General features: G+C 34.8%; 1 protein-coding gene across 1 annotated transcript in view; it reads left to right on the forward strand.

The window, feature by feature from the left end:
- CDH7 (cadherin 7) overlaps positions 1–22,461 on the forward strand; it is a 190,879-nt gene that overhangs the window by 157,805 nt on the left and 10,613 nt on the right. Inside the window, exons 8-11 of the mRNA XM_044658087.1 lie at positions 2,194–2,330; positions 4,830–4,951; positions 6,530–6,647; positions 20,977–21,228. Of these exons, the coding sequence (XP_044514022.1) occupies positions 2,194–2,330; positions 4,830–4,951; positions 6,530–6,647; positions 20,977–21,228 (629 nt within the window). The remainder of the gene's footprint in view (positions 1–2,193; positions 2,331–4,829; positions 4,952–6,529; positions 6,648–20,976; positions 21,229–22,461) is intronic.

A 22,461-nucleotide genomic window follows, 5' to 3' on the forward strand; every position in this document is an offset into this window, starting at 1 on the left:
AAGTTTTTGTATAAATAAAATAAATGCTGCCAAGATTAGAAGGAAAGGAGAAAATTGGGGGAGAAGCAGGAATTTATATACAGCCTCTCAGCTGAAGGGCTCATATCTAAAATATATAACTTTGTTAAATTTTTAAGAATAAGAGCCATCCCCAATTAATAAATGAGCAAAAGACATGAACAGATAATTTTCAAATTAAGAAATTAAAACCATATGTATGTATATGAAAAAGTGCCCTAAATAGCTACTGATTATAGAAATGGAAAGCAAAGCAATTTTAAGATATAATTTCATACCCATCAGACTGACTGAAATGACAAAAGGGAAAAAAATGACAAATGTTGGAGGGATTGTGGAAATGAGGACACTAATATACTGTTGTTGGAGATGTGAACTGATACAACTATGTTGAAGAGAAATTTGGAATTATATCCAAAGAGCTATAAAATTGTGTATGCCCTTAGAACCAAAAGTACCATCGTTGAGTCTGTTTACAAAAGAGATCAAATTGATAATTTACATAAATTTTAGTGGAATGTCACACAAGATGATATTGAAATGCGATTATTATAAAAACAATCATCTTTTTGAAAATCTGTTTCACTCTCAAATTTTTTCTTTTTAATTATTTTACTTTTTACTTTTCCTTTTTAATAACTAATTTAATAACTAAATAACAATTTCCCTTTTTAATTCCATAGCTCTTAAAAGTTTTCTTTTAATTTAGTCTATTTGTATTTAATGTATGTAATTTAAACTAAATATATTATGTTTTAACAATTTAATTTTTTTTCACTTGATAAAAATCTATTTTCTCTCTACTCCACCTTACTGGGGGATAGGTGGGGGCAAAAAAAAACCTCTTGTGACAAAAATGCATAGCCAAGGAAAACAGATTTTATTTTTATTTCATTTTTTTCATTTAATAAAAATCTGTTTTCTCTTTTACCTACTCCACACCACTGGGAGGTAGGAGGAAGTAAAAACAAAACTTTTATGACAAACATGCATAGCCAAGGAAAAGAGATTTCATGTTTATATAAGAACCCTGGAAATGGCTATGTCTAACAAAAAAAGTCTCGTTCTTTACTCAGAGTTAATCACCTCTCTGTGAGAAGGTAGGTAACATATTTTCAACACTAGCATGCTAGAATCAGGACTAATCATCGAATTGATAAGAGTTCTTAAGTTTTTTAAGAATTTTTAAAATAATATTTACATTATAGCATAAATTGTTCTGCTTTTGCTCACTTCTACGTCAGTTCATAGAAATCTTCCTAGCTCTCTCTCTCTCTCTCTCTCTCTCTCTCTCTCTCTCTCTCTCTGTCTCTCTGTCTCTCACTCTCTCTCTGTCTTTGTCTCTGTCTGTCTCTTCTGCTTTTCAGTATTAAGACCAATAAGTTTGGCAGTGTTATTCCTATTCCACAGGCAAGGAAACAAATTCAGAGAAGCTAAGTAATATGCCCACCTACTAAAATAAAGAAACAAGACCAGGAGACAGATTTCTTGACTCCAAGTTCAGAATCCTTTCCACTTCCTCTTATTAGAAAGCAGGAGATTATTTCAGCCACATCCAATATGATGGTAGAAATAAACAAGAGTGAAAAGATGCAAGAAAAACACAATAAGGCAACTAAAGTAAAAGGATTAATAAGAGATAAAAAGATGAAGGCAAATAGTAGAATCAAGACTTCACCAGGATCACTAGCTCTTATGTAGCTGGGTCTGACTAGATAGAAGCAGCTAAGAAGATTATGAAAAACAAGGTAAAATGACCAGAGCTTTTTTAAATAAAAGGATCCTCTTGATGTGTAATTTGTCATCACTGATAGAGAATAGAGAATAGAAAATTTCCTATATAGAGAACTGCTAACAGAACACAAGGTAAATGAATTGCCAGTGATTGGAAAGTCAGAATTTATTATAGGCAGGACTTGAACCAAGTCCTTACTCCAAACCTAGCTCTCTAGTCACCATGTCATAGTGCCTCTAACTAGTGTGTTATGACCTTTGAAATGTGTAACAATGAAAATGTAACAACAACAATGAAAATGTAACACCAACAATGAAAAATGTAACAAAAGCAGAACTCAGATTTTTTTTTTCTTGCTCCTTGTGCAATCAGTGAAACTTTTTTTTGGGCAAACTATAATTAAACATAAATCTTAAAAGTTTCTTTAATCTTTCATCTAGGTACTCAATAGATAGAAACACAGACTTGGAGAGATATTTCAATATTGATGCCAACAGTGGAGTCATTACAACTGCCAAATCTTTGGACCGGGAGACGAATGCTGTTCATAACATCACAGTCCTGGCAATGGAAAGTCGTAAGTAAAAAACTAAAGTTTTAAGAGTTTAAGGGATAGGTCTGTGTGGATATGCACTTTGAATTTAATGCTAATTAAATAATATCTCTCATTCATTAAATCCTGAAAATTGCCTAACATTCTTTAATAATTTTTCAATATCTGTTTATATTTACAAACATTTAATGTAATAATCTATGACTATATTTTTGTGGGTGGCTTATGGAATTATTTTCATTTTACAACCCCTATACTATGACTGAAAAAAATTATACACACACATAAATGTATATACATATATACATCTGTACTTCTGTCTGTCTGTATTTCAATCTATAGTTAAGTCTCTCTATCTTTCTATTTTCATTTCCTGAGACACAACTTAGAGTAACTGATAAAGAACCAGCTCTGTACTCCTGCATCTGACATTTGCATGCTTTGTTACTGTAAGGGTTTGCTTCACCTCTCAGTGTGCAAGGCAGCTATGAATCAATAATCAATCCATCAATAAGCATTTGTATTAGGTGTCAACTATGTGCTAAGTGCTGGGGTATATAAAAAGAGGCATAAGACAGTCCCTGCCCTCAAGGAGCATATAATCTAATACACAGCATGCAAACAATTATACTGAAGCAAGCTATAGACAGAATAAGTAGGAAATAATTAAGGAAAGAGATGGGAAGGTGTGCTGGAGAAGCAGCGACTACATTCTAGAAATCCTGCGAATCTTCATGGGTAGAGGAAGTTTTACATTAACTTCATTGATAAAATCACAGGTCTAAACTCACACATATCCGTAAATATTCCTAATTATGTTTATAGATGTTTTTATGTATATGTAAAGTGATTTTCTTGCTGAGTTAAAAGTAATAACACATGCACTTGAATGTCTGGCACTGTTCTAGGTGCTAGAAACATAGCTAACCATTCTCTGAAATGTTTCTAGTGTTGTTCTCCAATCTGAAGCCAATAAAAATAAGAGGATTACTAGAAAGCAGATTTCCAATAAGACTCTCTCAAAATTTGATTTTTATATGTATATATATATATAAAATATTTAGGGAATATAAAATAGCTTTTAAGTATTAATTTAAAATAACATTAAAACTTTGAGCCACATTACTTAAAACGCATTTTAAATACCAATACTTAAAATGTTTTGTAGAAAGAATTGATATCACTCCAAGGAAAAGACATGTTTGTTTCAGCATAAATAGCCTGTATAGCAACAAATAAAACTATTGTATTATCAATGGAAAGCAATGGCCTTCATTTGTATATAATTAAGTAATGTTCTAAGTGAGATCACAAATTCCACTCTCAAATTTTTCAAGATTGTTTTGTGAAAGGATAGAATCCCTGGAAATCTGAAGAATTTCCTTTTGGATATGTGTTCTCAAATCACAGCAGTTCAATGTTCAAAAAAGCAAAAGCTCATGAACATTACTAAGGAAGTTTTCATTTTGAAGAGAATGAAGTATTAGAATTATGTAGCCATATTCTTCTCAGCTTCTGTGGCAAAGACACATAAAAAAAGAGGGAAGAAGGAAGGAGGGAGGGATTGAAGGAGAGAGCATGGATGACTTATTAATATTATTAATAATTATCAAATAATCAATAATTAAATAATTGTTAATTAAATAATTATTGATAAGTACTTACTATGTATAAGCCACTGTAATAAGTGCTGGGAATTCAAATAAAATTTTTAAAAACTCAAGTCTTTGTCCTCAAGGAGTTTACACTCTAATTGCAGAAGACAGCACACAAAAGGGGGCTGAAAAGTGCGGTAGTGTGAATAGGGGCAGAAAGAGGAAGGGATGAGATACATGTTGTGGACCAAGGTTTTATTAAAGTGCAGAAAATCAGGAGAAGGGTTTGGAAGAGAATGAAAGCAGGCCCACTAAACCTTTCCTCAAAATAGAGACTCCAGTAGAATCTTACCAAAGGTAGAGGGGGACACTCCTGTCAGAGGGAGAATGCCATAGAGATAGTCAAATATTCCAGGGCAAGAAAGTCACAAGTAATTAAGGAAGTTCCAAATGAGTCAGTATCTGAGGCAGGATTTCAGAGTTCAGAATGTCAAGACTAGATCAGGAGAGTTCAAATTAAATATTTCTCAAATAGGAGCATTTCATAGATTTAGAACTGGAAGAGACTTCAGAGAACATCTAAGTGAACTCTCTTATTTTAAAGAGGAGGAAACAGAAATTAAGACAAAAGTTAAATGATTTACCTAAGATCACATATCTACTAAGTAGGTTATGAACTGAACTTCCTAATTCAATTTTTGGTGCCTTATTCATTACTTCTCTAAGGTCTCTTCAAGTTCTAAAATGGATTGAAATCTAATTCTAGATTATATTTTTTGCCCTTTTTAAAATATTAGTAAAGTTGCATCATAGACATGAGAAGTGTTATTATTTAGGATATCAGTCTTTACTTTTCAAAACAAAAGAATAGTAGAAACATTTATCTAACAGATGAGTATTTTACAGGAAGCTCTTCTCTTTGATCTAGAGAATCCATCTCAAATAGGAAGAGGCTATGTGGCCATCACTATATTGGACATCAATGACAATGCCCCTGAATTTGCCATGGATTATGAGACCACTGTCTGTGAAAATGCCCAACCTGGTCAGGTAGGAATTACTGTATATACATCCCTAAACTGATTTATTTCTCTTTAACTTATGCTGCTGGTCTTTTGGAAACTCTGACACTTTTAAAATAACCATAACCCTTTATTCCAGCAATCTAACTCTTTTAGGAGGAACATAAACTAACATGAAAGTATCTTTCAAACCCTGATCTATTTAAGAAGTTGAAAATACTTGGGAAAAAATAAATTAAAAATGTCTTGATAAATGGTCAGATGGCCCAAATTTTCTTATTGAAAGGTTCTTCTACCCCCTGCATTACCCAGTAGATTTTAAGTGCATTGTCCTTCAAATATAAGTGTCAAATACAATTAATCTCAGTTTTATCTGTTATCCTAGGTATTTATGGTATATATTATAAAGTTTAACCAGCATTATTTGTTTCTGATGCCCAAAGATATTAAATTAATGGATGAATTCAAAATTAACATTCTTCACCAGATTATTTTAATGCCTGGCCCTCCTTCATCCCCATACAATTCACTCATTAAATTTTTAATCAATGGAAGCTTGAAATTCAGTGGATCCCTTTTTTTTCCCCTCATAACACCTTTTCCTTTGCTCTGAGGAATCATTGCACTGTGAAGATTTATATTTGCAACAGAAAAGAGTTCCCTAGCAGTCAGGCCTCAAAAACCCCATTACCCAGACTAAAGATTCCTCTTCCTTTTCTTCTCCTCCCACATCTCTCACCAATTTTGTTTGTTTGTTTGTTTTTCCCCACTTTACATATACACAACTCCCAGCAGAGAAGGTACAATAGTGCTTTTATTGGAATCTTCCTACAAAGCTTATAATAATAAATAGCAATCTATAGCTAGAGGCAGGCTAGACTATGGAATGGGAAAATCCAGAGATGTGAGGAGGATTTTGGCACCATACCTGGAATATCAGGGGACATTAAATATACTGGGTCACATCATTTTAGAACTACTGATATCATTACAAAATCTTGCTACAAGAAGACACATATGTTTAGTATTTGATTTTCATGTTTTTCAATAAAGTACACCTATTATTTTTTCATTATTCCTATGAGAATTTATTTTTTACAGACTGTATTAATTTCTATGTCAGGGCTTTGGATCAGAGAGGTCCCAATAAATTCCTGTTTAAAATCCTGCATTAAAGGGTCTCCATTCAGTCTACTGATTTTTACATTTTCTTTGTTAGAAATTCTAATGATTACTTTCCTTTTTTAATACAACCTGGTTAATAGGTAAAGGAGACAATGATACTATTTGAATCTACCTATGTGACCTCCATCACCTATGAGATGAGGAAGGGTTGGGAGTTTGATGAACCACCTCCTAATTAGCTATTTACCAAATAGAGATACCCTGGAATGGTTGAGGGAGGGGTTGGCTGAATAATGAGCTCCTAAAACTCTATTTATAGATCTGCCTGGGGGACCTGATAGGCCTTTGGTAGGTAGTTAATGGGGTCATTTGCATATCAATCTATTGGTTATATACCAACCTAATCAATAAACTGATATTCTTACCCAAAAACTGGTCTCTCAAATATTTTAATTGTAACATTCCCAATATTTCTTCCTAGATTATCCAGAAAATCAGTGCAGTTGATAAAGATGAGCCATCCAATGGTCACCAGTTTTACTTCAGCTTAACAGCTGATGCAGCAAATAATCACAATTTTTCATTAAAGGACAACAAAGGTAAGACTGAGTGACAGTTACTACTGAACTCAGCAGGTGAATATTCACTGAGTAGCCCCTTGTTGTTTAGCTCAGTAATGCTGATTATGAGTTACATGGATTATTATTTTTTTTGCCAGCAAGGACATTAATTAAAGGGCAATGAGCCCCTCAAGTAATTTTTATCTATGGATTAGCTGTCATGAAGAAGAAGCTGTTGTTTAAATCATTTTAAGCCTCAAGAGAAAGAGTGGGAGGTCAAATTGTTCTCTCTCTTTTTTTTTTCCCTTCAAGTGACTTACTTCACTTTTTGTATATCAAACTCTTTATCCAAATTAGCTTTAAAATTGGGAACTAGTTGCCTCCCATCCTAAGGCTTTATGCTGTGTTGCTGTATCCATGCTTTGTTTAAAGTCAAACTATAAATTTAAAACTTAAACAGAAATTGTGCTATTCTTTTTCAATCATTACATCAGTTATTTAAAAGGGTTTTAGAGGAAAGATGTCCACATGCTTTTAATAAGCTGGTTCACATCTTTCACTAGGCTACATTATCATATTGATTCATATTCAATGTATTTATTTCTTGGCAGAAGTAAGGGATTTGCAACTAATATAAGGGATAATTTAAACTGTAATGAATGTTCTCACCCAGCATTAGATTTCAGACCTTGAATATGCCTTTGGTTTAGATTATGTATGTGACTCACTTTTCAGGGAGGAGAAAAAAAGGACCAAACATAGAAATGTATTTTGTTGAGTTCTCTCAGGAAAGTGACCTTGTGAGTACCTTTTAAGTTCTACCCCTACCCAAGTGTGCTATCTAGATTACAGTTTATCCCTTCTTCTAGGCAGTTTTTCTGTTCACACAAGCTACATTTTGCTCTTTTACCAGAAAAGAGGGAAGAGGATATTTTCTAAAGCCTTCCTTTTTATTCCTTGGTGGGATACTGGCAGTAAGAAATTCATTGTGTAGTTGATGTCTAAACAGCATAGTAGCTGTGAGAAGGGAAGGCCATTGGCAGATAGTGAAGTGCTGGGAGTCAATCCCAATAATGAGTCTGACAGCAGCAATGCAAAATACAAAGGGCCTTTATTGTCTAGCTTAAGACTAGGGACTTACAATGACAAGTCAACATGGACCCTGAGCTGTGCAGGAGCCCAATATTTAAGGATGGAAATTTAAGGGAGTGGGGACAGGATCTTGGGGGACAGGATGTTGTTATAGGGGTGCAAATGGTGAACCCCTGGGTTCGGGAAGGAAACCATTCTCAAGAATGAGAGGACTCAGGGAGCAGCTGGGTAGCTCAGTGGATTGAGAGCCAGGCCTAGAGACCAGAGGTCCTAGGTTCAAATCCGGCCTCAGACACTTCCCAGCTGTGTGACCCTGGGCAAGTCACTTGACCCCCATTGCCTACCCTTACCACTCTTCCACCTATAAGTCAATACACAGAAGTTAAGGGTTTAAAATTTAAAAAAAAAATGAGAGGACTCCATACTTAGCTTAAAAGTAAAAAAGAAAGATTTATTAGTAAGATAGGATTAATGGCCAGCAAAGAAGCATGAGTGGAACAGCCATGGTAGGCTGCCCCCGAATCCCTCAATCCTAGGGATTATATATATACTTTTACAATTGTGGGGACATGATGCTGTCTCATGATGAGGATGTGATTCTAGAGTAGTAAACACTCAGGTATTCCGTGGGGGGGGGGGGGTGGGGGGAGTGTTGGTATGGATGTCTGAGATATGTTATTGAGGAGGTTTATTTCTTTATCTATCTCAACTTAAAGGAATTCCAAGGACTATGGTCTTTGCCTAGGGAGTCACCAGGGCAGGAAAGGGGGAGGGAATTTCCCTGTTCACAGCCTGAGTTAAGGGGTACTGGATCCCTGCCATCTCTGCACAATGCCCATGTCAATGTTTGCAAGGTTGAAATTCCTGTAGATAGGGGGATGTCTGCAAAGTAGGAGTTCCTGTAGATAAGGCTGTTTTATCATGCAAGGGTTAGGATCCTGAGACCAATGGTCTGCAGGTTTGAAATTCCTGTGGACAAGCCTGTTTCACTATAATGTTATACAGGGGTCTGGATTTTTAATTCTGACTCTTTCTAGGTTCCACAGTAGCTCTATTGTCACCAGGCAAGACATTGCTTACCAACTTGCTCTTGGGGATAGGGCAGAGCTATGGTCAACCCACAGCAGGCATTTCTACATAGGTTTATAGGGATTTTGATCCTGCTTCCTCTGGAAGCAATCTTTCTAAAGGAAATAGGGTTAAGAAGGAAGAGATTCTCTCTTCTCAAGCCATACAAACCTTTCGGTCCTCAGGATATTTTGACAGCTGTTCCCTGGAAATAATAGGCATAATTAAATGAAGGATTCCTATGAACCATAGTAAAGATGACAAAATCCAGGGTCTAAGTACCTAATTTTGAGCCCTGGCTCTAAGGCTTATTAGTACTTGTTTCTTCATCTCTAAAATGTGAATGTTAATATTTATATATTATCTAATGTGTGAGTTTAATGTAAATCTGTAACCCACTTTCTTTAAGTAACGGAAAGTTTTAAAAATCCATTTGAGTTTCACTCTCATCCTTTGATTGGTTTAAGAACATGACTCCCTGGAGTCTGGAACATTGGCCTCTGACCCAGACTAAGGTCAAGTCTGTACAGCCAGGGAGTCATGTGGGAGAAGAGGCAAGTGTCTTCCAGGATGCCAGGGTGGGGATGAGACCCAAATGGATTTTCAACTTCCTCTTTGTTACTGCCTTGATAATCAGGCTCTGACAGGGTTCTTTTGATTGGGGAGGAACAACTGAAACAAAGAAAGAAAGAAAGAGAGAAACAAGGAGCACAAAAAGATACAAAGTCCATTTTTAACACAGGTTATCCAGATTCTTGTTACAGGAAAAGCTCATAATTTTATGGCTATGTGACTTTTGATGTAAGTTTAGGAAGAGAGGTTTGGAGACACTGGGTCTGGGAAATCCTAAATCAGTAATATTGGGGGTATTTGAAATACTAAATCCAAGGATGCTTGTAATGCTAATTAGGAAGGCTAAGTTAAGCACCTTCAGAAAAGGCCAAATTTCGATTGTGTAATCAATCAGTTATTTGCCAAGGAATAGATTTTATAAAATTTGAAGTGCTTGCCAATTTTTATTTTTTAAAGATAGAAGGTCAGGACTCATTAACTCATAAGTATTTTTTATTTTGCCACAAAAAGAGAAATGCCTTTGCAGTAATATTTTGTTTTTATTGAATCCCAGCTTTTGCCATAAGATCCAGGATCGCAATATCATTTCTCTCATGGTGATTCAGTCCTTGCAATACCTACACCTCTTAGAAATGAAAGAGGAGAACAGGTTGATATTAAATTCACACACTAATTCATTTAACTTATTGATTATTCTGGCCCAGCAGAAACCCTCTATATATTTTACCTTTTGATATATATACATATATGGGTATATGTATATATATATAATATATCTCCATGTTGATTTTTGTTTTCTTTTTGTTTCAATTTTTTGTTTTTAATTTTGTTTTAATTTTTTCTGTTGCTCTGTAAGGTATTTTGGATTTCAACCTCATACTTGAACAATAGGATATGCATGTGAGGACATAGTGCCATTTGATATTCTGTTGGTAGGAGTCACATATATTCATATATTTGTGACTTGTACAAATGCTAATACACATGAACAACTGTTAAAATGTTAAAATGCATATACTAATTTTTAAATATAAGTGGTATCCTTTAAAAGTTCTGTATTTATTCTTTCTGTAAAATTGCGTGTATGGATATGTATGGAGTGAGAACTTAGTGTGTTAATCTCAAATATATTAACAATATTAATATCTCCAAAATGTATATGTATACTAGGACCCCAGAAAGAGTTAGTATGCTGGTCTCTCTGAGATTTTCCCACCCAATCAGAATTCAAAGGCCTCTTACTTACCTTTGGCCTTGAGTGAGACAGAAACAACTTATGTCTTTACTATACTATACAGGGTATTTTTGAGATTTTGGGATATATTTTGAGTTTGTCCTTTAAAAATGTTCAAAACTGTATTCTAGTGATTTTAGGAATAAGTTTTATAAACAAGAGGCTAGGTTAATAGCCTCTTCCCTGTTCTATAACCCCTTTCCCCAGTTTTCTTCACAAGTAACTCTTTGCTCCGATACCCCCTTTAGGAAGGCTGGAACTTGACCAGGGCCACCTTGTCAGGATGGTATCATTTGGCCCGAGTGCTATATTTTCCTAAAAATAAGTTTTTTTTTCTGTAAACTTGGGCTGTCTGTTTTTTTTTTTGGGGGGGGGGGATGCTTTTGCTTTTGCTTTTTCTCTTTCTCAAAAAAGAGTTTCATTTGAAATGGCTTCCCAGTTCCTTGAATAGTGGCTAAAGCGGGTAAACCTTGAAATTTTCAAGGTCTCCTTAAATTTCCATTTCATACAGTATCCACACACATATAGACATAGACACATACATATATACCTAGTGAAAGAGATGGAGAGAGCCAGGCAGATGGGATCTGAAAATCAAGTTGTGTTCTCCCAGCCTCATATAATCACAGGTAATAAATGTTCTGCAATCACAAGTGAGCTTACCATTTTGTTGATGATGTTTGAAACAGAATGGAATCCAGCTTGCTCTTTCATTATGGCATTATTGGCACTAAATTACTAACAGTATAAATTGGAAAACAAACAAACAAACAAACAAATCCTTTTGCTCATAAAGTAAGCTAGTACACCTTAAAATGTAGTCACTACAACTGACTACATTCATGTTAATTCCCACCTGTGCATTTTTTTTTACTGAAATAAAGTTAGGTTTTGTCATGATTTCATAGACAATCAATCCTCTAGCTTGTTAGTTAACATAATTCCAAATAATCTTGAGGATTCCACTAGGGTAAGGATGATCAACATTCACATGTTAAAATTATAATTACATAATGCTAATCCTTTTAATCCAACACCAGTATTGCTTTAGTACAAATTCTCAACTGGCTTAGGCAAGACCTTTAGGACAATAGTTCATTGTCTGAAGGAAGAAGTTGAGAATTTTGAAGCCAGTATTTACAGTAGCTAATGGTAGTAAATGATACAAAGCCTAAAAGTAAAACATTCAAAGAGTTGTGAAGAATAACCAAGCCAAAGGCTGGAGGAGGGGTTTGGATAAGTCCTATAAACTAAGTCTTCTCCCCGCTGTAGAAAAGTACTAGTATGGAGTCAAACTAAAAAAAGTTTCCTCAGCTATAAAATGAGAATGATAATAGCACCAACCTTCCAGAGTTGTGAGGTTCAAATAAAGTATCTGTAAAGTACTAACCACAATAGCTGGCACACAGTAGGTACTTACTAAATGCTTGTTTCCTTCCTTCCTAACTATAAGCAAATCACTTAAACTTTCTGAGCCTTTATTTGTCACATGCAATTTGACTGAATGAATTAGAGGATCTGTAAATTTACTACCAATTTTAAATCTATGATCCTATGCTGCATTCAATAGACAGTTTCAAGAGGCATCAATAAGGTTAGGATAATCAAATTTAGCCTGGGGTGAGCAAGGCTTCCTGATGTTTCCTAAAAATGAAACTCGATTATGTGAAACTAGTGGTCCCTATGGTCCCTATCTCAGACCTCTGATGAACATTATCATCTAAACTTGAATCCCTGTCTAATCATCAATAATGTCTTGCTGAATCTCATTATCTCCCATAATTTCTATTCATGTGCTGTTTTACTGAGCTAGAAGAAATCACTGTATAGTGTTTACTGAGTTCAGGACAAATTTATGTAATCTAAACTCAACTGAGCCCTTGTTGCTGCAAGGCAATCATTCTTTCCCTCCCTAATTGATTTTCTATCCCAGTAGTTTATCCAAACTTCTAAATCTATAAAAATATTCCCTCCCCCCCCCCATACTCTCAGCTGAGGTCCTTGCCTGCCTTATATTTTAACAAAAAATTGAGGCAATTTGGCAAGAGCTGCTACTTGTCACCTCAATGTCATCTGACATTACTTGGACATCTTTCCCCACTATCTTAATCTAAACTGGATGAAGTTAAAAAGGTCTTTTTGCCAAAGACAAACCCTAATGTGTGCACCCTTAATCTCATTACTGTGCATCTTCTCCAGCAGATTGACCCTAAAGTCATCCCTACACTTAACTTGAATTTCTTCTATCTACTTGCTCTTCTTCTACTGCCTACAAAAATATCTGTCTCCTCTATCCTTAAAAAACCTTCACTTAATCCTACCATCCCTGCTAGTTATTATCCTATCTCCTTTCTCTGAATTTAAACTCTTTGAGAAGCCATCTACTTTTCTTTTCCTCTTTTCTAAACCCTCTGAAGTCTGTCTTCCAAACACATCATTCAACTACAACTGTTCATTGTAAAGTTACCAACAATCTCTTAATGACCAAATGTAATGTTTTTTTTTCCAAGCTTCATTCTTCTTAACCTCTCTACCATTTGATAATTTAAATCACACTCTAGACTTAGACACTCTCCTCTGGGTTTTCATGACAGTGTCCTCTCCTGGTTCTCTTCCTACCTGTCTGAGTACTCCTTTTCCAGTCTCCTTTTCTTGATCCTGTTTCCCAAAACTCTGTCCTTGACTTACTCTGTTTTGTTTTGTTTTTTCCCTATCCTATCTTACTTGGTGATTTCATCATTTCCCAGGAGTTCATTTATTCTGTCTGTAATGGTGATGCCCCCTCTATAAATTCAGTTCTAGTTTCCCTACTTCTCTCTTACTTCCCTAACTTTTGGACCTCTCAAGTTAGATCCCTCCAAAATGAATAAAACCCTGCACTCTTTTAAATTAATGCAGTTTTTATTTTTTAAGTTCATTGATTTTTGCAAACATTTATTCTCATATTGTCCCTCTTTCTTGCAGTGGAACAAAAACCAAAAAAAATTAAAAATAAAAAGTTCATATACATAGTCCAGCAAAAAAAAATTCCCTCATTATCAAAATATGTCTCTGAGTTTTACAATGTTTCCTCTGAAAATGTCCCTTTTGTCATCTCTTTTAAAACAATAATATACTGTTACCTACATATGCCATACTTTGGCCATTTCCTAATTGTAGGATAATAAACCCCTATTATTTTCTTATTTTTCCATGGTTACATGATTCATGATTCCCCCCTTTCCCTTCCCCCTCCCAGAGCTGACAAGCAATTCCACTGGGTTATACTGTATCATTGTTCAAAACCTATTTTGAAGTTTTTCATGTTTGCAATAGTGATCTTTTAACATTAAAACCCTCATCATATCCCTATCGAACCACGTGACTGTTCATATGTTGTTCTTCTGCATTTCTGTTCTAACAGTTCTTTCTCTGGATGTGGATAGCCTTCTTTCTCCTAAGTTCCTCTGGATTGTCCTGGGTCATTGCATCGCTGCTAGTAGAAAACTCTATTACATTCAATTGTGCCATAATATGTCAAGTCTCTGTGTACAATGTTCTCCTGGTTCTGCTCCTTTTGCTTTGAATCAATTCCTGGAGGTCTTTCCAGTTCACATGGAATTCCTCCAATCCATTATTCCTTTCAGTCCAATAGTACTCCATCACCATCAGATACAACAATTTATTCAGCCATTCCCCAATCAATTGACACCCCCTTATTTTCCAGTTTTTTGCCACCACAAAGGTTGTGGCTATAAATATTTTTGTACAAGTCTTTTTCCTTATCTATGTGGGTTGCAAACCCAGCAGAGGTATGGCTGGGTCAACAGGCAGACAGTCTTTTAAAGCCCTTTGGGCATAGTTCCAAATTGCCCACCAGAATGTCTGAACCAATTCACAAGTCCACCAGCAGTGTATTATTTATGGTCCTGATTTTGCCACATCCCCTCCAATATTTGTCATTTTCCTTTGCTGCCATATTGGCCAGTCTGACAGATGTAAGATGGTACCTCAGAGTTGTTTTAATGTGCATTTCTCTAATCAGGAGGGATTTAAAATACTTTTTCATATCATTATTGATAGTTTTGATTTCTTCATCTAAAAACTGCTTATTCATATCCCTTGACTATTTGTCATTTGGGGAATGGCTTGACTTTTTGTAAATTTTATTTAGTTCCTTATATATTTAGGAAATTAAACCTTTGTCAGAGAATTTTATTATAAAAATGTTCTCCCAGTTTGTTGCTTTCCTTCTGATTTTGGTTGCATTGGTTTTCTTTGTACAACCCCTTTTTAATTGAATATAATAAAAATCACTCATTTTACATTTTGTAATGTTCTCTATCTCTTGTTTGGTCTTAAATTCCTTCCTCTCCCATAAATCTGACAGATATACTATTCTATGTTCACCTATTTTATTTATGATTTCATTCTTTACATTTATGTTGTTTACCCATTTTGAATTGATCTTGGTAAGGGGTGTAAGATGTTGATCTAAACCTAATTTTTCCTATACTGTCCTCTAATTTTCCAAGCAGTTTTTGTCAAATAGCAAGTTCTTGTCCCAAACTCTGTGATCTTTGGGTTTACAGAACACTAGCTTGCTGAGGTCATTTACCCCAACTCTATTCCATTGATGTACCCTTCTGTCTCTAAGCTAGTACCATATTGTTTTGATAACCACTGCTTTATAGTACAGTTTATGATCTGGTACTGCTATGCCTCCATCCTGCACATTTTTTTTTATTTCCCTAGACATTCTTGATCTCTTGTTCTTCCAGAGGAACTTTGTTATAATTTTTTCTAATTCGATAAAAAAAATTTTGGTAGTTTCATAATTATGGCACTGAATATAAATTAATTTGGGTAAGATTGTAATTTTTATTATGCTACCTTGTTCTACCTATGAGTAAATGTCTTTCCAGTTATTTAGATTTAGTTTTAATTCTGTGAAAAGTATTTTGTAGTTGTGTTCATATAATTCCTTTGTTTGTCTTGGCAGATAGATTTCTAAATATTTTATATCGTCTGGGGTGATTTTAAATGAAGTTTCCCTTTCTAACTCTTGCTGCCGAATTTTGTTGGAAATATAAAGAAATGCTGAAGATTTATGTAGGTTAATCTTGTACCCACCCTGCAATTTTACTAAAGTTGTTAAATTATTTCCACTATTCTTTTAGTTGATTTTTGAAGATTCTTTGAGTATGCCATCATATCATTTGCAAAGAATGATAGTTAATTACCTCATTGCTTACTTTAATCCCTTCAGTTTCTTTTTCTTCTCTAATTGCTACTGCTAGTGTTTCCTAGTACAATATTGAATAATAGAGGTGATAATGGGCATCCTTGCTTCACTCCTGATATTAATAGGAAGGCTTCTAATTAATGCCCATTGCAGATGATGCTTCCTGATGGTTTTAAATATATACTGTTTATTATTTTGAGGAATGACCCTTCTATTCCTATATTTTTAGGAAAGGTCCTTCTATTCCTATACTTTCTAGTGTTTTCAATAGGAATAGGTGTTGTATTTTGCCAAAGGCTTTTTCTACATCTATTGAGATAATCATTTGATCTCTGTTGGTTTGATTATTGATATGGTCAATTATGTGGATGGTTTTCCTAATATTAAACCATCCTTGCATTCCTGGTATGAATCCCACCTAGTCATACTGGATAATCCTTGTGTTAACTTGCTATAGTCTTTTTTCTAGTGGTTTATTTAAGATTTTTGCATCTATGTGTTCATTAAGGAGACTGGTCTGTGGTTTTTCTTTCCATGTTTTTGTTCTACCTGGCTTTGGAATCAGTACCGTATTTGTGTCATAAAAAGAATTTGGTAAAACTCCTTCTTTGCCTATTTTGCCAAATAATTGGTATAGTATTGAGATTAGTTGTTCTTTTAATGTTTGATAGAATTCAGTTGTGAATCCATCTGGCCCTGGGGATTTTTTCTTAGGAAGTTACTTGATGGCTTGTTCAATTTGTTTTTCTGCAATGGGATTATTTAAGTATTCTATGTCTTCTTTTGTTAATCCAGGCAATTTATATTTCTGTAAATATTCAACTATTTCACTTTGATTATTATATTTGTTAACATATAATTGGGGCAAAATAGTTTTTAATAATTACCTTAATTTCCTCTTCATTAGATGTGAGGTCATCTTTGATACTATTAATTTGATTCTCTTCTTTTTTTTATTGGATTAATGAGTACTTTATCTATTTTTTTGTGTTTTTTTTTTTCAAAGTACCCTAACCTTGATTGTAGCTCAATGGTATTTGAATGGTTTCTTTCTGGCTGCTTGAAGTATTTTCTCCTTGGCTTGGTGGCTCTTGAATTTAGCTATTATATTCCTGGAAGTTGTCATCTGAAGATTTCTTTCTGGAGGTGATCTGTGAATTCTTTCAGTTTTGATTTTCTTGTTCAAGTATCTCTGGGAAGCTATCTTTGATGATATCTTATAATATGATATCAAAGGTTTTTTCTTGATCATGGCTTTTAAGTAGTCCAATTATTCTCAAGTTGTCTGTAGTTTTTTTAATAAGGTATTTTATGTTTTCATCTTTTTTTCATTCCTTTGATTTTACTTTATTGTTTCTTGATTTCTAATGATATCATTAGTTTCATAAATGGTTAATTCTCATTTTTAAGATCTGATTTTCATCTGTCAGTTTTTGGTTCTCCTTTTTCAATTGGTCCATTTTTTTCTTGCATTAATTTCTTTTCTCCTTGAATCACTTTAATTTCTCCTTGCATCACTTTTCATTTCTCTTTCTCACTTTTTCTCTGCCTCTCTTAATTGGTTTTTGAAATCATTTTTTAGTTCTTCCAGAACCTGTGTACAATCCATATTTTTCTTTTGGACTTTGGGTATGTTTCCTTTACTTTCACTGTCCCCTTCTGTGTCTGTACCTTGTTCTTTGTCTTCATAAAAATTCTTGAGAGTTAGGTGATTTTTTTGTTGTTTGCTCATTTTTCCTATGTAATTATAGGTAGGCTGGAGGGGGGGAGGAATGATGTTATGGTGTGAGGGCTGAGAGCTCTGAGAACCCCTTCCCCCTGCTGATTCAATTGGCCCTTGTGATGCTGTTAGCTTAAAGACTTGCCTTAGGGCTTATGTGTGTGCGTGTGTGTGTGTGTGTGTGTGTGTGTGTGTGTGTGTGTGTGTGTGTGTGTGTATTTTTAAACCCTTACCTTCCATCTTGGAATCAATACTATGTATTTGGTTCCAAGGCAGAAGAGTGGTAAGGGTAGGCAATGGGGGTTAAGTGACTTGCCCAGGGTCACACAGCTGGGAAGTGTGTGAGGTCAGATTTGAACCTAGGACCTCCCATCTCTAGGTCTGGCTCTCAATCCTCTGAGCTACCAGCTGCCCTGATGTATAATTTTTTGATCTCACTCTGATCTTGATCAGATCAGGGACTGATCAAATTCTAGTCTCATGCTTAGTCTCAAATTTTTGGTCTCACTGTGTACTTGATCCAATCAGGCACACCCTTGATTGTTCTGTCTTGGAGCTCTGCCCTGAGCTTTAGGTAAAAAGATCAGTACTTAGTATTTAGTACTTAGTACTATCAATTACCCCAAAGTGTGAATTAAGTCCATGTCCCAAATGCAAACTAGAATTCCCTGGGCTGGGGCTCCAGACTCCTCCACAGGCTTGAAATTTCAAGAGATATAGGTTGGCTTGCACTTCTGTTTGCTCAGGCAGGGTCTCAGGATCTGCATTTTGCCTAGGGCATCGGTTTCTGAACCTCAGACAGCAGATGTGAGTGTGGGAGGTGTGTGGCTTGCTCTTAGCTTGCTTTTCTCTCCTAGCTACAGCTTTTTGCTGGGTCTGCTCTCCTCTCACCACAGTGCCCCAGATGTCCATTGCCTATCTTTTGGGTTTTTCTTTTCTTGAAAGGTGTTTCACTCTGACTTCTTGTTGATTTTTTCATTCCTGTACTCATTTTGCTGTGATATTTTGATTTTGTTGGGGAGGATTTTCATGGTGTCACAGAGATGCTGAGGATCTTGGCTTCTCCCCCAAAGTCTTCTCTGTAATTTTCAAAGGTACTGAACTTCCAATCTTGTTGTCATTCATGACTCCTCACACACACCTCATATATCCAGCAAAATCTTGCCATTTACATCTTTTTTTTACATCTTATCGTCTGTATTAAAATTGATACTATGTGTTGGTTCTAAAGCAGAAGAGTGGGAAAATCTATGCAATGGAAGTTTAGTAACTTGCCTAGGATCACACAGCTAGGAAGTCTCTGAGATAAAATTTGAACTCATAACTGCTTGCCTCTCTATCTACTGAGGCACCTAGCTGCCCCCATTAGTTCTGTCTTCACAAAATTTTATGTTTACGTTCTCTTCATGTTTACCATCCTACATCAGATCCTCAACACCTTTTGCCTTGCTTAAGTATTGCAATAGACTTCTAATTGATCTCCTTGCTTCAGGTCTCCCCTTTTCATTCTTTTCTCCATTTTTCTGAAAAAGTGATCTTTATAAAGCACAGGACTGGTAATTCCACCCCTTACTCAATAAATATTAGTGGCTGTCTATTATCTCAAAGATTAAGTTTTATCTGGCATTTTGCTTCTTCACAAACTCACCTCTTCCTACTTCCTACTACTAAAAAAAACTTTTAAATTTTTCTCTCTTCCAAACACTCTAAGATCCAACTACAATGACTTACTTAGCTCTTATTCCTTGCACAGAACATCTGCTTTCCTTCTCCAGGACTTTTCATTGGCTGTCAATGAGCCTAGAATCCTCTCCCTCCTCATCTCTACCTCTTAGTTACCCTAGCTTCCTTCAAGTAACAGTTCAGATCCCATCTAGTTTAGAAAGTTTCCCCCAGGTTTTAGCACTTTCCTTGCAATTTTACCCTCTAGCTACTCTGTATATAACGGGAGTTTTTTGGTACCTATTTGTAGATTTTTCCCCTTTAAAAAGAGAGTATGTGAGGTCCTTAAGGCAAGAACTGTTGTTTTGCCTTTGTATCCTTAATAAATTTAATAAATTGCCTAATGTACACATATAAGTGTTTTATAATTACTTGTTGACCCAGTGGCTGACTAATATTTGCTATATGTGGCAGGAATCACAAAATTTCTCTTGTGTTTATACATTTGGAGGTACATGCAATTAAAAAATAAATGAATAAAGCTTAATTAGTCCATTTGTCTTATCCAAACATCTGGTTTAGCAGTATGTAAAAGCTATCGATCATTACTAGTAAAAATTTTAGGATTTGATTATGGAAAGAAAATTCAGAGAATATAATAGAACTTTCTCTGTGGTATTTTAGTTTATTATATTCAATCCATCAAATATTTAATAATTACCATTGTAGAGACACTATGATAAAAAGAAGGTAAACAACATAATTCTGACCTAAAAGAAGGAAGCCATCAATGAATGGGGAAAGGGGAGTAAGTATACTATTACTTCAAATATGATTAGTATGTGGAAAAAGTAAAATCTTGGCATAAAAGATTTTTAGGAGGGCAAAATGACTTCTTAGAATGTAAGGGAATTGATATCAAAGAAAGAATTATAAAGGAAATGGCAGTAGTAATGTTGATAACAGGGAAAGAATTATAAAGTGGCAGCTAATCTGGATTTTGTAGAAAAAGGAGAATTTCAGCAGACTAATACTAGTGTAAGAAATAAAACGGATATAAGGAAGTTTAGCTCAGAGACTTCAAAATTTCAATTACACACTAGGTTGGGGTGAATGCCTTGTAGGCATGAGGACTACATTGAGGAATTTAGGATTAGAAATTGAGGAAAACAAATAGTCCACTCTGGCTGGAGCTATATTGGTTTGAGAAGGAATTTTGTTTATTTTACTAGGAAATCAGGTAGGAACCAGATTATAAAGGGCCTACAATTCCAAGCTAAGTAGTCCATGGTGTTTTGGGGTTTTTTTGGAAGGCCGTGGGGCGCCAATGAAGATGTTTAAAATAGTATATTTTAACATGATCAGACCTATGCAATAAGAAATATGTGTTATTCTCTTCCCTAATATTCTCTAGCTTAAAGAAACATGAATAAAGATGTTAATTGCCATTTAATATAGATTAAAGATACTTTTTTATTTATTGATAGTACTACCTACTAACTTTTTTCTGGGTTATAAATGAGTGAATAAAATGGTCTAGATTTCTTTCACTGTAATCAATGTATGAAAGTAATTGATAATTGGAAGCACATTTCTCAAGCCTTTAAAACAAATGAATCTGAAGAGGATATTGGAATCCAAAAAACCTGAAATATCCTCTCCACAGAAGATCATCCAGTTAAGAAAAAGAACACAGAAATACTTAGCTAATCAAGAGTCTCAAGGAAAAAACTATTTTGGTTTGTAAATTATTCTGTCAAAGTTCATGCCTCATACCTGTCTCTCTTAATCCTAGATAACACTGCCTCAGTACTCACCAGGAGAAATGGATTCCGGAGACAAGAACAGTCTGTTTACTATTTGCCGATTTTCATTGTGGACAGTGGCTCTCCTTCCCTTAGCAGTACCAACACTCTCACCATCCGAGTATGTGACTGTGATGCAGATGGCATAGCTCAAACGTGTAACGCAGAAGCATACATTTTACCAGCAGGACTTAGCACAGGAGCCCTCATAGCAATCCTTGCCTGTGTCCTGACATTATTAGGTAGGTACCAAAGGCATCACCCATTTTCTCTGTTGTAGCACAGAGCAGGGACAGAGGCACAAATATTGCTATTTGGCTATGTTCCACTCTATTTGCCTTTAGTTTTACTTAGGGAATTAACATGAATATTATACTAAGTGGTGTTTTATATCACTAAGAAACACAAAGTTAATTGTTTGGGCACATCAAATTTAGATAAATTATATCAAAGTTGAGCAGCCTCCAGTTGCATATTTAAAGTAAAGATCATGAGGAATTATATCAATTTCATCTTATAAAACACTTGAAGATAAATGGTTCACATTTTAAAATGGCTTTTTAAAAGGGTGGTTTAAAATTTTTTTTTTTTCTCACAGCTGTTTATTTTCAGATTATTGTATACGCCTTATCTGCCCACTGAGAGTCCACTCTTTCATTTTCCCTTTAAAAGTTCTTTACAAATATTCTCTGATAGTGAAGTTTATTCAAATACTGGCAGTTGCAACTGCTCTAAATTAATGAGAAGAGCCAGAGTATCTTTTACATAGTGTACTTTTATTGTATGATTAAATTAATAGTATAATTGGAATGATCATGGAATTGAAACAGCAAGAGACATATTTAGCAAATTGTGAACTTGATCCAGAAAGTTCTTTTAATACAGAAGAGTTATACAAGTTAGAGTTTAACATTCCTATACAGTTAACTGTATAAAAGATACCTTAGTTAATTAGGTTGGGGAATGGAGGATACCAGAAGATGTAGAGAACGACCCTAGGCAGAGAGCTGTGGTGGTGAAATGGACCTAGAACTGCTTTCCTGGATATAAGCATAATTGTATTGCTTTCTCTTTTAATTACTGATTTTTAAAAAACTCATATCACAATGAAGCCAAAAAAACCCCACATTAAATTAAATAGTGTTCTTTTGGCTCTAGCAAAATAAACTTAAAAAGGAACATAATTTCCTAAAATTTCACACATGTAGTATAAAGCTTCACAAGTTCTCAAATAAATATAGGCATTTCAAATTAAAGTTTTGTTTGAATTGAAATCAAATTGAGGTCATTCTGGGTAAGAATAGACGAGAAGAATATAATCAGATTGAAAAAAAATGAAGTGATGAAAACCCAAATCACAAGTTCTCTGAATTGAGAACAAAAAAAAGATTAAACATTGAATCTATTTTTTTATTTAAATAAAGAAAAAACTTTTCAGGATTCCTTACGGAAAAAAACAACAGGTAAATAGATTA

This window comes from Gracilinanus agilis, chromosome 1, assembly GCF_016433145.1.
Source record: "Gracilinanus agilis isolate LMUSP501 chromosome 1, AgileGrace, whole genome shotgun sequence".
In the NCBI taxonomy this organism is placed as follows: Eukaryota; Metazoa; Chordata; class Mammalia; order Didelphimorphia; family Didelphidae; genus Gracilinanus; species Gracilinanus agilis.